The 17,686-nt window shown below is 37.5% G+C and overlaps 1 protein-coding gene across 2 annotated transcripts; it reads right to left on the bottom strand.

The window, feature by feature from the left end:
- Positions 1–2,722: 2,722 nt before the first annotated feature.
- Positions 2,723–17,587, bottom strand: LOC122249171 (UBX domain-containing protein 6). 2 transcript variants are annotated; one of them, XM_086543254.1, is made up of 12 exons: positions 17,490–17,587; positions 14,114–14,278; positions 12,150–12,242; positions 11,861–11,951; positions 11,345–11,491; positions 6,138–6,310; positions 5,835–5,962; positions 5,474–5,677; positions 5,034–5,233; positions 4,717–4,815; positions 4,329–4,467; positions 2,723–4,111 (listed from the first exon to the last, which is right to left on the bottom strand). In XM_086543254.1, exons 4-12 carry the CDS (start codon positions 11,932–11,934, stop codon positions 3,959–3,961), a joined length of 1,317 nt encoding a protein of 438 aa, XP_086399380.1. In that variant the 5' UTR covers positions 11,935–11,951; positions 12,150–12,242; positions 14,114–14,278; positions 17,490–17,587; the 3' UTR covers positions 2,723–3,958. The 2 variants fall into 2 exon arrangements, with proteins under 2 accessions (XP_086399380.1, XP_086399381.1); XM_086543255.1 differs by lacking the exon at positions 14,114–14,278 and having other exon boundaries at positions 17,490–17,521.
- Positions 17,588–17,686: the final 99 nt, after the last annotated feature.

The following is a 17,686-nucleotide window of genomic DNA, read 5'->3' as shown; positions in this document are numbered from 1 at the left end:
CATAATTAAGTTCTATTTTGAAGTAAAAGTACAGTATTGCATCCTACCATGAAAAGACCTAGCAGTAGCTAAGTGTTTGAATGCACTGCCCATACTGAGACTTGGCTTTCGATGGTCTTAGTGTTTCTTAAATGTTACAAAGTTGCTTAAAATTTTTGATTAATATTAATAATGATCAAAATAATGCGAAAGCCAAATGTTCTCTGCAACAAGAGCACTAGCGTTTCTTTTTTTGCCTGCTGTAGTGCAAATGTTATTGTCAGTTATTTGATGTATTATGTAAGTTACAAGGAGAGCATAGAAAAAACCTAATATTAAGATAATGAGAATATGTAAACTGTGCTCTCTCTGTAGCATTTTTGGAATAATTTGAATCAAAACTAGAATAGATCTTGTGTTTTAGATATCTACATTATCCAGACTGAACTGCTACCAATAGCACCAACTAATCTACTACGTAGTTTATTATTTCACGACTTGAACCATATTATCACCACCTACATCATTTACACACCACCTTGACCAAATTTTAGTGCCACTGTATATCCATTAGCCATATTCTCATAGTTCCATCTACATATTCACTTATATCATATCCTATCAAACTTCAGCACAACTTCAGTGCCATCAACATTAATTATGCACAGGGTACTTACTTATTACTGTACAGTTGCTCTTCATATTATTATTATTATCATTATTATTATACAGTGGTCTTCACTTGAAATAGTATGGAGATAAGTGGTCATTAACACCTAGAGTAGGAGGAATTAATTATAATGAAACACTCAAGTAATGGTAATTCACCAGATGAGGAAGACCAGTTTTGATGTAAGCAGATTCTTAAAGAAAACTTGGTGTAAATAGAATAGGTGAACAGTGTTCCATACAGTGTGTCTATATTACTAGACTGGAGGAACTTGCCTGATGCCTCCCACCCTACTCTTTGTGCTTTGTAAACATTGTTTGCATTTATAGTTATCACACATAGCAAAATTGCTGCTATTATGTTTCATAGAAATGTCTTTTCTTGAAAGAGCTGTGTACAGTCACTGCAGACAAAAACTGCTAGCTATACATATTTCTATGAATTGGCCAAAAAAAAAAAAAAAATAAGTGCTTCTCTCCCCCCTATCATTCCTTTCCTGGCAAACATCTTTTTGGAAAACAACCCCCCCCCCTTCCAAAGCAGTTTCTATACCTATTCAAATTTTGCTACTGTTGTCTCTCTCAGCAATACTGTTTTCACATCAAAATCGTTCACTTACATAATCTGGCAGTTTGTGTCCATTTTCTATGTTTCATGCTCTTTCCCTTAGGTTATAATCCTACCTCAATTTCCATGGCTGAATGGTAATTAATTAGCCCTTCCATGACAGGCTCATTTCACTGGGTGGGATCACATTCAGACTGCATTTTTCATATTGTTGAAATTACAGGCTAATTATTCTTTCAGTTCTGTAATTATGTATGACTAAAATGTAAATTAGTATCAATGCTCTACTACCTAAAACAAACTTTCATAACATAAGTCTAGAAAATGATAGAAATTACCTACATCTTAAGATCTGGCCCATTGTGGATTGGTTAAGCAAGCTTAGGTTTGAATCTTAACCATTCCGAGACAGGCCACATCTTCAGGATTTCTATTTTTTAGATATATGAATCTAAGTATGATGTATTGGCAAAGTAGCATTTGGTATGGTACGTTAGATACACAACTGGAGGAATAATTTGCTAGTATTTTTAGCAAAATGCAGTACAAATGTGATCTGTAGCAGAAGGGTTAAATGTAAGTGAGATTATCTAATTCTATTATTTATAATAAATAAATAAATATATATATATTTGGAACTTTTTTTTTCTATCTAATGTAGAGATACAACATAATTCAGGTATATAAAAAGAAATTTAAATACAGGATTTTTTTTTTTTTTCTAGCCAAGACTAAGCTTTTTTTTTGTACCAAAATTATATCTTAAACAAAATTATGAATGGTAATAAAAATTTTGTTGTATGCATTTTAATTTACTGGTTTTTACCTTTTTTTTTTTTTTTTTTACACAATTTGAAAAGGTTAATAACACATTAATTATTACAGAATACATTTATCTGACTTCATGGATAATTCCTGAAAACAAGTTGGAAAAATGTCAACACTGACTTGAGAATAAAATAAAACCCAAAGGGAACAAACTTTGTTTTACTTCCTTCAACGACAGTGCAAATTTGCTTAAAAGCTTTACAATGGAAGATTAGTTTGGACTAATGTTTCAAAAAATGAAGGAAAAAAAAAAAAAAAAACTGCAAGCAGGTTCATAACACTTTCTTCGTATTAACCAAAATTCATACGTCTTAAATGATGCCCAAGTTTTCTCAATTAAGAAAATACAGGACCATATTCTGTGCTACTGTTTGTTCACAAAAGGTTTCATTGTCTTATTATGATGCATAATGGGAAATCATGGAGTGCACACTATTACTATAGACCAGAAAGAACAAAATTGGAATGTCTCACCAATAAGCACAAACATTTCTGCACATTACATGACAAGTTACCACTGTGCATTGTCAACTGAGAGTATTTATTATTACTATTTTTTTTCCTGAAATTCCTTTCCACTTTCACAATAGTGTAGCTGCTCTATCTAACCCTTATTAGGTTTTGTATCAAAATATATTATGCAACTACACAAATATACTGTACATTACCAATTCAGGATTTTTTTTTTTTTTTTTTTTTTTTACTGCACTCAAAAGAAATTAGAATACCTATATAAAGGGAGTTTGAGAAATTATACATGCACATCTAGCTGTAACAAGTTTACAAAATACAATAGGAACGGTCTTTATAATTTGCAAAATGCAGATAGCACTGGCACCAGACAAGATACCTTAATACAGTATTTGACTAAAATCAACTGATGAGTGAAATGTTAAGTTGATATAATTTATGTACACAAAAATGTTGCTTTAAAGATTTACAAATGCTAAAGTTGCAAGGAATCTGTACATGTGTGTATGCACAACTGTGTGGCAGCTAGCATATTTGAGTTTGCAAGTAGTGATACTCTAGTTTAAGGATACCATGCAAGCATAAGTTGATTGAAATTTCATTCCCTAAACAATATTGTCAATTTTGACATGGAACAGACCATTAATTATATTTAATGAAAAATGGTCTTTTAATACCAATAATGCATATTTGTGGGAAATATTTATAACCATGGACTCCTTTATGTATAACACTTTGTCCCTTCCATTCTCCAGTTTGTTTCAAAGCAGCAAAATTCATAATTATCCAATGGGTTTAGGTTTAACATGTCAAACTGAAATGCAGGACAGGAATATTCAATAATTTTTCAGGAAACCACGTATTTTTATTCCTGCCCCTTATGACCTTAGATGTAGGCATGACCGTATAAAAAAAAACAAAAAAACTCACAGCTGAACAGCATCCACTGCATCCCCCCCCCCCCCCTACCAAAGTTATGAAGGTTCAATGACACGGTTATATAAACTTCAGACTGCTGAGACAATACTTTATCAATAATATTTGGGAAATTAGTATCACATTATGTATTTTTATGAGCCAGCAGGCAAATATCTTTCACATCAAAGCATGATAGCTGTATGTTCTGCATTTATATATCAAGAGACATTGCCTTATCACATCATATAGATATATATAGATATACTCGGGTATAGTGGATTTTTTTTGTTTTCTAACACTGGAAATAATAAGTAAATTTAATTTACAACAAATAATAAATGCTGCTATAATGTATATTAACTCTTAAATACTGAATAATTATAGACATTACCTTATTATTTCCTTTCAACATAAAATCAATCGTCAGATTTAACACTACATGTAAACTTACACCTGACTGACCAATGGCTGGTATATACAAAAGACACCATGGATATTCTTTATTCAAATAGGGAAGCCTCTTGCCTAGGCCATATTCTGTAATAACATTAACGTCTCTTGTTTGAGGTAGACATTATCGTCCAAGTTTGGATCTGTCACACTCAAGTCCCACATAAAATTAAAGACCACAGCTGGTACCAAGCGAAGTTCAACCAGGCTCTGATCTTCTTCGGTTACCTACAAAAGAAATGTATATATACATATATATAATGTTTTTATTATTTAATTTTTATTTTATTTTTTTTTTTTTTTTTTTTTGAGACAGACAGAGACAGCCTAATACTCTGAGTATACTGAATATTGATGTCAAGAGTTAGCAGTGGACTAAAAAAAAGTATTATTTTTTATAAATACTTATTTCATTATCTGTCAAGGGTCTCAAACTTAATCTCACCTTCCCACCACTGCTAAGGTTTAAGAAGAATGGCCGCCAATCGTTCTGTAGGTGTTCCCTTACAAAGCTCATCACTTCGCCAAACTTTTCATATGTTCCAAAGGTCCCCTGGAGAATGAGGCCGTCCGGAAAACGTACCCTAAGTAATAAAATGTAAATTTAACATTCATAAATTTCAGTTTGAGCCCAACTCTTGTAGGTATGATACACACACATTTCACTGATTACTTTACTAATTAAATGATGGCATTTCATCTTTATTTCTCAGAAGAATAACACAACCCTTTTCAACTTCATAATATTAATTGGAACCCAAGCCTCTGCATTACTTATTTACTGTCCCATGGAGAGACAATGCAAATTCATAAGCTCTAATATGTAAACTTACCTTATTAAAGTAAACCTATACTTTCTCATTTCTCTCAGCTCTTGGCGATCACGCATAGCCTTTGTCTGGAGTACCATACTTCGCTCCACTGCAGAGGCTCTGCAAAATAAAGCAATACCTCCAGCATCCAATACTTATATTTTTCTCCAACATTCAGTGTAGAGTGAGTGAGTGTGTCTGAAGACAGGTTAAAGTAAATCTTAAAAAAAAAAAAAAAAACTAATTTTTTTTTTTTTTTTTTTAAGAAATAATAAACTTTGAAGGAAGGAAAAATGTCATCTTGGTAAAGACTTGCAAAATGTACAGCAATCTCATACCTTTGCTGCATCTCCTTCTTGAGTTCCTCTGCTGTTAGGTTGAAGAATTCCGCTGGCAAGTCTGTGTGCGAAGCAGCCTCAGTTGGCAAAAGAACCCTAACACTACGGTCCAGCTGAGGTCGCACAGGTTCGGCACTAACCAGGGCATCACGCAGTTGCTCTAATGTGCTCAGATCTGAAAGCTTGTCTTCTGGGAACACCTTTGGAAGAAAAGTATTTATATAAATATTTTCTGGTGAAACAATATTTGAAGGTGGCATAATGTTCTAAATTTGGGAATTTGCAACACTACAATTATTTTAAGAGTATGGACCAAAAATCATAAAGTAACTTTGAAGGCACTTTAACCCGTTAAGATGTGTATGTTTTCTAGTATTTTTTTTTTAGACTTTTGATATGGCACACTAATCTATATGATATATTAAAAATATTATAGTTACCCAAAACTTGTCAGTTGTCTCATTAAAAGGTAGTTCCTGAACAATAAATCCTGCAGCTTCAAGGAACTCCTTTGTCCCCTCAATAGGTAGAATCCTTTCCTGGTAAGCTTTGTTGGACATCCTAATCTTTCTAAACTTTTCTTCAGTGGGGTTGGAAACAATATTTTCAATATACTTGCACAAAGTTTCATTGCACAAATTGACCTGTAAGTGACAATAATTGTAGCATTAATTCTTATGAAACTGCAAAAAACTGACATGTTTAAAATTTCAGAAATATCCAAATGCGTATAATTCTTAGTTAATATACATATACATATACTATTTTTAGTATGTCTTATTATTCATACATAATACTTACCTTCTCTTTATTTTTGTTACAAGTCTGAATGATGAGGCAAGCTGCAATGGCTTTATCTTCCTCTATCTGAGAAAAGAGAAATTCACGGATTTGTCTCTTGATTTCTTCGTAAGTTGCAACTTCTGGCCCTGAAAAAAATTAATAATAATAATTAATAAATAAACAAATTAAAAATAACCAATGATAGTAATAACCACTAACTGAAAATTCCTCGACGCCAGAAATACCTGGACAGCTAGGAAGGGAAAAATAATTCTATGGCATAAAGAGTTGAAAGAAACAGGAAAGTTTCTGAACACCCACCAAGCAAAGGAGAGTGGAAGTAGACCCCTTGAACAGCAAGCATGGGTGCTGCTTCTAGGCTGACCTCCTTGGGCTCGGGTGGCGCTGCCTGGTTCTCGAGGCTCATTTGCTCTAGGGCCTTCTGCTCGGCCTCTAGCTCTCGTCTGGCCTGGGCCTTGATGGCTTGGAGGGACCTGTCAGACAGACATCAGTGGACATGGTTTAGAGGTGATGCAATCCGTGCAACACTTGCAATGGGGAAACTATTTGAAGTAATAGATTTGCCTGTATTATTCCATAGAGTTATCTTTGAGATCAATTTGTTTACCCATTGCCCACTATAGTTTTCAATTATTTTCTTTGTTTACTACAAGTGCTTAGTCATTGAGAAGTCAATTAATAGGCCTACCTGACTCACCTATTTACACCTTTCCTTCAATTTTCTGGATATTTTTTCTACTATTATTATAATAATAATTAATACTATTGTCTTATTAATGTTAACCCATTGGTCGCGGATGGCATGATATGATGTCAAGGCTGGCATCGGCGTAAACGCGGATGGCATATCAGAACAAGATACGCGCTGGCGGATATACTGTGGTGGTTAGGGATGACGAGGGAATGCCCTACTCACGCATATTTTTTCATTTCGCGTCATTTACTACCTCGTTTCCGGTTTACCTTACGTGACCTTCCGATTGTCCCCGCAAGTACAAAGTGACATTGGACCTTATTACCCTTTTTTTTTATATATATATATGAGTGTTAGTGTATACGTGTGTGCATGTGAGTGTGTGTGTGTGTGTGTGTGTGTGTGTGTGTGTGTGTGTGTGTGTGTGTGTGTGTGTGTGTGTGTGTGTGTGTGTGTGTGTGTGTGTGTGTGTGTGTGTGTGTGTGTGTGTGTGTGTGTGACGCGCACGCACATCCTCTCTCCCTCTCTCCCTCTCTCCCTCTCTCTCTCTCTCTCTCTCTCTCTCTCTCTGTATATACGTAGGCGTGCGTGTGTGTGTGTGTGTGTGTGTGTGTGTGTGTGTGTGTGTGTGTGTGTGTGTGTGTGTGTGTGTGTGTGTGTGTGCACGCACGCACATCCTCTCTCTCTCTCTCTCTCTCGCGCTCGCTCTCGCTCTGTATATACGTAGGCGTGCGCGCGTGTGTGTGTGTGTGTGTGTGTGTGTGTGTGTGTGTGTGTGTGTGTGTGTGTGTGTGTGTGTGTGTGTGTGTGTGCGTGCGCGCGTGCGCGCACATTCTCCCTCTCTCTCTCTCTCTCTCTCTCTCTCTCTCTTGTCCTCTCCCCTCTCTCTCTCTCTCTCTCTCTCTCTTGTCCTCTCCCCTCTCTCTCTCTTGTCCTCTCCCCTCCCTCTCTCCCACCCTCCCCCCTCCCTCTCGCCCACCCTCCCCCCTCCCTCTCGCCCACCCTCCCCCCTCCCTCTCGCCCACCCTCCCCCCTCCCTCTCTCCCACCCTCTCCCCTCCCTCTTTCTTCAAATTCACCGCGCTGTTTTGACGTCATACCCATTTACCCCATTCCCTGTTTCAAAGTCACCCCATATTACCTGATTGATTGGAATGTCACGCCACATATTGTACTGAGTGCTCATTGGCTAGAATTATGAATAAAAACCCCGGTCTGAAGTTGGTAGGCCACACAACAAACATGGAACCCACTCCAGGTAAGTCAACGCAATCTTTCTTTGTCACGCCATATATCGTACTGAGTTCTCATTGACAAGAATTCTGAAAACAAATCCCAGATCTCGACTCCTTTCCAGGAACTTCGACTTACTCTTTTTTTGACTTCTCCGATGAGGAGGAAGATGATGTAAATGAAAATTATGTCCCTCTCTCCCGACAAACGCGAATGGAGGACCCTGAGACTGACACTGATTCGTCCGATGACGAAATAGATTACGTTCCTATTCACAACAGCAGCATAGACTCGGATGAGCCATTATCCGAGTATGCTGCCCGCGTTCATGAACGTAATTCGCTAGGTACGTGTAGCTGCATTGTGACATTGTGTCCAATGAGCCATTATCGGGCTAAACTAACTGCATTCTTTCTCGAAAATCACCAGGCAGTACAGGGTTCCGTTGGCGCAAGAAAGAGAATGTGCCCAGGAAGTTTGGCTTCACGCCGACACCCGGCTTGAGGGTAAACCTCGATGCCTCGATGTCTGCACATGAATTCTTGAAGGTTTTCTTCACAGACGAGATGCTCAACATCATCGTGGAAGAAACGAATAAGTAAGTTCCCATCCCCTTCATTTCGAAAAAAAGATACAAAAAATTATGCTATAACTCCATTGAATGTTTTATCGTCCATTACAGCTACGCCGAGTCACACCCAGGATTAGTGAAGGGACATGAGCGGAGTGTTCCAGAATTTCAAGTCTGGATTGCTCTGAAGATTATGATGGGGATATCACCAAAGCCGCGCCAGACACAATATTGGTCAAAAGACGACCTTCACGAGGCACCTTTTTTCCCAAACCACATGCCTCGAGATCGATTTGATCATATATCTAGTGCCCTCCACTTTTCTTCCAATGAATTACAGGATGGAAGCAATAGGTTGTGGAAACTTGGTCCCATTATAGAGCATCTAAAGAAAAACTGCCAGTCTGTATATACCCCACTGCAGTGGATAACAGTTGATGAAAGTCTTTGGAAGTTCAGGGGGCGTCTAAAAGGGGGCCAGGACAGAGGGGAATTGCCGGCTTCTCACAAGGCCTTATGGAGTCGGCAGACCTACTGAATAAAGGCTATACGCTCTTCGTTGATAACTGGTACACGTCGCCTACGCTGTTCCACTGGCTCCAGGGTAGAAAGAGCAATGCCTGTGGGACAGTGCGGGCAAACAGAAAATGGATGCCAAAAGACTTCCCAAAACTAAAACTCAATGAAGTTGATGTACGCAGTACACCAACAGGCATGATGTGCCTGAAATGGGTCGATAAGAAACCCATACACGTCCTGTCAACGATGCATACATCAGAAATGGTGGAGACTGACAGGCTCAACCGCCATGGGAACAAAGTCATCAAACCAAAGGCCATCATTGACTATAATGAGGGAATGAAGGGAGTGGATATAGGAGACCAACTTGCTGCATCCTATCCAGCAGCAAGAAGGAGTCTCAAATGGTATAAAAAGGTATTCATGTACCTTTTCGATTTAGCAATGATCAATGCCTTTGCCCTGTATAAAGAAGTAGGTGGCGAAGCTTTACACCAGCTGACTTTCCGAGAGGAAGTTGTAAGAGGCCTGCTTCGGGAATACCTCCCCGATGCACCGAAGTACAGTGGCAGAGGAAGACCTGCAGTAACGAATTCAACCCTCAGATTGCAAGGAAGAAACCCGCACGTCATCAGGGAAATTGAGGGAAAAAAGTACAAAAGGTGTCACGTGTGTTACACACACGGCGTCAGAAAAATGACAAAGGCCGAGTGCTTTGTCTGCAAAGTCCCTCTCTGTGTTTTCAATTGTTTTGAAAACTATCACAACAAGGCAAACTACTAGACTGGTTGAATGTACATATGTATATAGTTGTTGTTTTGTTTTTACATGCAATTACATGTATATGATTTACTCACTTTTTTATTCCCCACGTGTAATTCCAAGAAAAATAAACTCGCAAAAGCATGCTATGACATTGGTAAAATGAAACAATTACCGATTGTCCAGCCATTTTTTTCATTTCTGAAAAAAAAAAAAAAAGATCCAACTCCAGTATTCACTTGCTATTGAACAATTTTACGTAGATTCAAAGGAAAAAGAATACCATAAAGAGCTAATATAAGAGTTATGATTTTAGATTACATTACCTAACTAATAATGTCAAGTTTCTTCTAAAGACTTCGTATACGAGTCTATAATAATGGAAAAAAAAAAGTTATTTTCAAGCCTCTCCAGTTTTCCAACAAAAGGGAAAACCGATGTCAAACTGCCTCGAGCGCGGCCTCCCACACCGCCCGAGCGTTTTCTATTACATTATCAAACTGCTTATGTGTTCTAAAGACTTCGTATACGAATCTTTAATATTGGAAAAAAAAAGTCATTTTCAAGCTTCTCCAGTTTTCCAACGAAAGGGAAAACCGATGTCAAACTGTCTCGAGCGCGGCCTCCCACACCGCCCGAGCGTTTTCTATTACATTATCAAACTGCTTATGTGTTCTAAAGACTTCGTATACGAATCTATAATATTGGAAAAAAAGTCATTTTCAAGCCTCTCCAGTTTTCCAACGAAAGGGAAAAAAGATGTCAAACTGCCTCGAGCGCGGCCTCCCACACCGCCCGTGCGTAATAAAAAATACCGTGCGGACATCCGGGCCATATAGGGTAATACCGTATTAAGCCTAATTACACTAACTTCGAAACCGCGACCAATGGGTTAAAATGGTAATAGGAAAAAAAAATTACCCCATTCAAGGAATAGGGTAAATGGGTCAGACTGGCCTGCTAACTGAATCTTTCACTAAGAGCTTGTGATACCATCTGAAAAAAATATGATAAAACAAAATGGGTTATATATCTGAAATAAAAAAGTAAAAAAATAACCATGCATAAAGCAGATGTGTGCCTTTTACCACTTCATCTGTAACTGTTCAGTTCAGTTCAGACAGATTTACAGAGACAATGCTTCGCCCAGGGTATATGCACGAGGCGGCCCTGCCTCTGTCAGCAATGAGCGTTGACTCATCTTATCTAAACTTATCTGTAACTGGTTATTCATGCTGCAAATGTCTAACAACTGAAGATTTAAAAAAAAGCTAATTGCCACCTACTACGTTAACCCATTGCAGACGGGTGTCATAATATACATGAAGCAGGCGATTTTGGCCTGACAACAGGTGTCATGACCTTTGGGGAGAATGGATAACTGTTTCTTACAGTACTGTACCACTCATTCAAAAGCCCAGTGGCCGGGCGGCACAGTATTGTGCCAGCCATTTAATTGATTTAGGCCTAAGCGCTCGAAAGCCCCGGCATTGTGACATTCAAGGCTGGAATGCCCCTGTCGTGAGTGGGTTAATACAGTAGAACACACAAAAATGGCTCTAGTTTTACGATGAGTGCCTGAAAGAGAGTTGGAAAAGTCAAAATATGTTGCGTGAAGCTGCCTCGCCCTGAAATAAAACCCGTCCTAAAGACTTGGCAAGCAAATCTATCCCCACCTGCAATGGCTTAACTAACGGAAATCTCACGAAATACAAAATACACCCCTCACCAATCAACATCCACTAGTTTTGATTGATGCTCCATCCTTGCCAGAGCTGCAGCACCAGCTCGTTGAGCATCCTGCGTTGGAACATGCCTCTGGTTCGGGTAACTCTGTTTCGATGATTTGGGACGATCATTCTCCTCCTTTGTCAAACTGCAAGGAATCCACTATATGACTCATAGGTCTTTGTAATACTTTACAATGAGAAAAGGGAAAGATATAAGCACGCAGGCATTAAAACTTAGTATTTCTATTACTGTTGTGGCTGTTTCATTCCTTACATTAATACTCACTCACTCACTCTCACTCTCACGCACGCACATGCACACGCATACGCACACACACTTTTTTTCTTCTTTTTTCTTCTAATGCATATCAAATGATGGTAACAGCTGTTTGTATCAGTCTCACTAATTAGTGTGACTCATCATCAACACCTGCCCACATATGTGCTAGGATATATACAATAACATCAAACATATTTTCAAAACATAGTCTACAAAAAGAAATGAATGAATTTACCTGTGTCCCTTGCCTGCAAGCTTGAACTTTGTGTCAGCTTTCTTTTTATCAAAGAATTTCTTTAATGCCTCCATGGTTCAGATGTTCCGTCCTATTCAAAAATACAATTATGAAATACTATTAATAAAGTGAAATGAACGAAACTTTTATAAAATATTCTCACTATACTCTTTTCTAACTCTAATATCAAGTAAGGGAAATGCATCAATACACCATGAATAACAATAAAAAGAAGAGAAAACAATCAATCATTCATATAATACTCAACAAGGAATTTCAGATTATTTACCTCGAGTTAAATATTAAGGGCGAGCAGGATTATCTTTGTTGATTTTGAAGTTTGTGTTCCTCTTCAGGATGTCCTCAACAATGCGTAGGCTGTCTGTTGAAGTTCAAGGTGAAATTTGAGTACTTATCTGGATACCCCTATCTATCGTCATTTGCTTTTCCGGTTTTATAAAATATGTTCGACTAAAGGCTGATTAATATCATGAGGGTAGATCAGTAAATCTGTGGTATGTTTTTTTTTCCTGCCTTTAACATAATTCTTCATTAAATACTACATACGGAAGTGTTAATACCAACTGTTCTTAGAAAAACTAAAGAGGCAATATACTTTTCAGTGAGAGGATTATTGTTAGTCAAGTTCATAAATGTAAATAAATGCAATTTCTCAACCAATCAGAAAAATTTTCTATGCAAATATAACCTAGAACTAAATTTCAATATCCTATTATTTGTATCATTAGGAGATTCTCAACCTATTTGCATTCACCCATGAACCTTTTTGTCAATAATTACATAATTTTCATTCAGGTACAAGGGTTCTTCACTGTGTTTAACCCGTTAATGACGGGTGACTAGATATCACGTCTAGTGGTTTTTGGGCTACACGCCGGGGACGTGTTATTTTGTCCAGCCCGGGGCGTGGGAGGAGCCAGCGCGGCCGAGAATCCCGACGCGTTAGGCTTATGCGTTCAAGAGTCCCAAAATTTTGGTCTTTTTAAGCTGGATTGGTCCCGTCGGGAACGGGTTAATGTATATCTAGCCCCTTCTCTTCTGCTGAATGACACTGTTTATACTATCTATTTCAATGCATCAGTACTATATTTTGAGAGGGATCACAGGCCTGAAACTTTCCTCTTAACCCATTCGCGCCGGTTGACGTGCTGACACGTGGGTCAAAATTTTCGGCCGCGCGCCGGGGAGGCCAGTAGCGACGTGCTGAAACGTCCGCATTAGATTGATAGATTATTCTTAGTACAAATCGATTTACTTGATTTGTCTTAAAAAAAAAAAAAAAAAAATTATTTAACATCTTTTTTTTTCCCCACTAAAAGAAAATGACACTTGAAAAAACATTGCTGTTACTTGCCTTGTATGCACATGTATGGTTGTTCATATTCTCTTTCTAAAAAAAAATTGAAAACCATTGGTATTACAACATAGGAGTAAAGAATATGGAAAAAGTTCAATAGAATAACACTAAAAAAACAGTGCTATAACATCTTTTTCGACTGATATACATCCTCTGAACATAGCACTACTTTCTACACATGATTACACTTTAGACGCAATCACGCAAACCATAAGGATAAAACGCTCTGCGAGCGTCAGAGCGACCGCGCGCAGCGGGAAAACACCCCGGCACGAACGGTTGCGCGCTTGAAATCTTCCCGGCGTTATCGGGAGTAGGCGAAATTCCGCCCCGGCGTGAATGGGTTAAGTAACCCAATGCAGAGGTCAGCAATTAGATTTCTATTGACACTCCATGTCAGGACACTGCCATTACATTATAGTACCCATAATATACAATAAATTAATTAATCAACTGATAATAATATAAAAAGCAAACAAGTTATTCTTAAAGTTGTAGCTTGTTAGTATCCTAGTATTTTCAACAAAACGTTGATTCCTAGACAATGAATAAAATTGCATGCAAGATAATGTCATAAGGACGGGTCTGATTATCAAAAAAAAAAAAATTTCCCAGATAGAGTAAATAATCCCTTTATTGCCAATCCCAGCCCAATGATATCATGCTCTTCTGAATGGCAAAGACTTCATGAAATCATTATAAGAATATAAGAATAAACAATATTTTCATTGATAATAATGACAACAGCAATAATACGCAAACTCACATACATCAAATCAAAACACATTTCAAAAGCACTTAGACAAAAGATAAAATTCAAATAAAAGAAAAGGAGATACATAGTAAACATACATAAGCAGAAATCTATCACTTACTGTAAGAGAGCGTGTGTGAGATCCGCTGGGCATACACATACCAGAAGACAGTGATCAGAACAAAATTGGCAATCAGAATGATGGCAAAGGCTTTAAAAACATGGCTTTGCAGGGGTGTAAATCCAAGCCACCAAATCAAATCAGTCCAGCCACTAATGACAGTCTCTGTGTAAAAAAAAAAAAAATTAATAATAATCTTAAAGGAAAGCACATTAAACATATCATGTATATCTATACCATACCACTAACTCATTAAAAAAAATAATAAAATAAAATAAAATAATAATGATAATAATAATAATAATGATAATAATAATCTCATCCTTCAAACAAACTCCACGTTGAACCTCTCTAGTCTGCCATTTACTAGTCTGGCAGTTTTGAAGGTTTGGAACAATAAAATGAATCCATAAGTCAATAATTTGCCGGTCACCCACTTGGCCAGGTATTACACCATCTCACAGCTGACTCAAAGAAATTGAAGCTGCTAGATTACCTTGGGTCATTGACATTTCAATGGCAAGTAGTACAAGAAGTGGTAAAATGGCAAACCATAACATGATATTGTAACATTACCTTTGCTACAAAATGTGTCGTTACTGAAGAACTTGAGTTTCACCGATTCAAAAATTCTGCAATTGTCTAGTCGCAAACATGCCAGCCTAGTGAGGTTCAGAACATACTATAGGTTCTTATCCAATATCTATATCTGCTTTTCTTTCCAATTCATAAATCCACTAATAATGTAAGTTATCACAAAGAGGAATATTTTCGGCTAACTATTCTGACATATGTGCATATAGCTGAGATGAAGGATAGACAGACAGACAGATAGATTGTTATATATATATATATATATATATATATATATATATATATAATATATATATATATTATATATATATATATATATAGAGAGAGAGAGAGAGAGAGAGAGAGAGAGAGAGAGATAGATAGATAGAGAGATAAAAAGATAGATAGACAACACATATATAGACATAATATTAATAAAACCTAAAATAAACCAGCATAACTATTTCACCATTGCAGATCTTAAAAAAATAAAAAGATAAAAAAAATAATAATAATAAAAAATAAATAAATAAATAAAATGAACAATTAACCAATAGCAAGAAAACATGTCAAGTATTTGTTTCCCAAATCTTACAATAAATCTATAAAGATATATCAAAACGCATACTATCATAAATAAGAAAAGGGCATCCGAGAGCATGAATCCAAAATGTCTTTTTCACTTTCCTTTTTTTTCCCCACCTGAAGCTCCAGACCATGATATGGAGGGTCTATTATCTTTAGACATGCTCTGAGATTCAACTTTCTAAAATAACATCAGAAAGGTTTATACTTTTACTCATAGTTGTGGAGCCTCAATGATTAAGTCTTGAATGGAAATGAAAACATCTACTTGTAATATCAAATTGCTAAACAGAAAAATTATCAAACATGAAAAAAGCAATCATGTCTCTATTCAAAATGCTGCATGGGTAGTGAGCCAGTGGGGAAATAAACAAACAAATACACACACCCACCACCCCCACAAAAGTGGGGGGGATTAGCGGCACAAATTTAACACTGTAAAAACCTGTAAAACAACTGTGGACAATACTGCCAGTCCTTAAGTGCATTAGTTTTCTGCATCTTAAAGCCCACAACAACCACATATTTTGTTTCCACAAGTAATTCTGATGAAGAGACTGGCTAACATCAAAATGCCTCTATCATACCTCTTGATGTGCGAACTTAATTATTCACAATTATACCATTTGATATTTACCACAATCAATTCCGTTCACATTTTAAAATCAATTACATTCACTTACATATGACCAAAATGTGGGTATATGTTTACAAGGTACCCATAATGGCCTTCAACAGAGGTCTACTTTCCTGAAATTATATTAGCTACAATCTAAAATCCAACATAAAATGGAAATAGTGTCAGGCGATTGCTGAGGCCTCCATGCCATCGCCAATGGGGTAGGAACAAATGGTCTTCATTATAGAGGTCTAAACTAAGATAAAACTGATCATGAACTGGTTCCTTCTATGATGAAGAAAAATCACCAGCGGACGTAGTGCTCGGGCCAGTGGTGAATACATGGGCGTAACATTTACCAAAGCTTAATTTGTAATATATAATTAATTTGTAATATAATTATTAACATTCTCTAAACTTTAAGAAACAAAAGAAAAGAAAACAAAAAAGTAATTTCATATATTCCGATCAAAAATAAAGTAAAAATTGGCCAATGGCAATTCGTCCCCAAAGGGAAAAATCCCTTCTTCCAGTAATTATGGCTCAGGGGTACAGCTTAACATAGTAAAATTAAAGCACTGGCTTAAGTGCATTAACCGAAACCCACATGAAAAATAACCTCATACATCTTAGTCCAATGCACGGAGGCAACTGCTTGACATGCGCCATATTGTGTTGGACCGAAGGACGTAGGCTTTCCTGCACAGATCACAAGTATCAACTCGACATGGATTGCATACAGCCAATATAATGAGAAAAAATCCAAATTTGGAAACCACTCTAGCCTAATTAGTACGACTTACCATCATTCTTAACGATCTCTTAATTGACATATGTTTGCTATAAGGCTGTTCATACTTGAAAAAAGTTGATGCATGGGCTTTACACTGGTGGGCAAAAAACATAAATTGGCCAAAGAATTCTAAATATGAAAGGGTGTGAAAACAACGGTAGACTAACATTTCATAATGCAAGTCTAAAATAATGATGTTGATTGATAACTGCCAACTCAGCAATGTTAGTGCATGGCTTGCCAATCTTCCCTACATTATAACATGAGATTTAGCATTTACTAAAAGACGTATGATGCCATGGAGTCCCTCCGAGAAATTCCTCAAACATATCAAGAAAGACTTACCTAGTATGACATAAAGGAAAAAGAAAATAACCATAATTTAAAACAAAACTATTCCGATTAGCAGGGTCTCACCTCTGACCTGATGCAGCGACCTGGAGGACACCTGACCTTCCTCGTCCAAGAGCACCGAGGTCACGCAAGCTAGCACCCACCTGAGGGCCGAGGTGACCTGGGTCAGCGTCGAGTTCAAGCCAGCCGCGACCTCTAAGGTGACCTCATTCATCCCCGTGTGCTGGAGGAGGTCATGTCACGGGCGATGGGTGGGGGGGGGGAGGGGAGAGAGAGACAGAGAGATAACGATGGGTGTGGACAAGGTAACGGAGATCAGCCAAAGAAGGAAACAAACAAAAATAAGAGCGAGAGAATCACTTGAACAATAACAAATCCGAGGACGAAGCAGCACAAAGCAACAGAGAATAACAATTTCCAGGCAAAACGGAACTCAATGCAGAGGTACTGACAAGGGAACAAGGTAATATGACGAGGCAGTGACACCCTAAAAAATAAACGTAAATGGAAGAGGTCTGGAAGCGGAGTCAGATGACGGCGCACTCTCGACCCGCGCGGAAATCGGGAAATTTCACTCCTCGTAGGGGTTTTTAGGGATGGAAGGGTAATCTTTCTGTAATTGCTATTGTCAATGTCGTTTTCTGGGGTA

Source organism: Penaeus japonicus, unplaced genomic scaffold (assembly GCF_977035675.1).
Source record: "Penaeus japonicus unplaced genomic scaffold, GWHDUDI00000001_assembly GWHDUDI00000013, whole genome shotgun sequence".
Lineage (NCBI taxonomy): Eukaryota > Metazoa > Arthropoda > Malacostraca > Decapoda > Penaeidae > Penaeus > Penaeus japonicus.
Note: the sequence above shows the minus strand (reverse complement) of the source record. Positions and strands in the feature narration are given on the sequence as shown.

Bases quoted from the DNA above. Each gene is read 5' to 3' on its own strand.
- LOC122249171 (XM_086543254.1), bottom strand. From the start codon at position 11,934: ATGGAGGCATTAAAGAAATTCTTTGATAAAAAGAAAGCTGACACAAAG. The intron at 4,816-5,033 runs GTATGAGATTGC...TTTATTTTGCAG, and splicing joins AAGAAGGAGATGCAGCAAAG to AGCCTCTGCAGTGGAGCGAA. The intron at 4,468-4,716 runs GTAAGTTTACAT...TTTATTACTTAG, and splicing joins TATAGGTTTACTTTAATAAG to GGTACGTTTTCCGGACGGCC.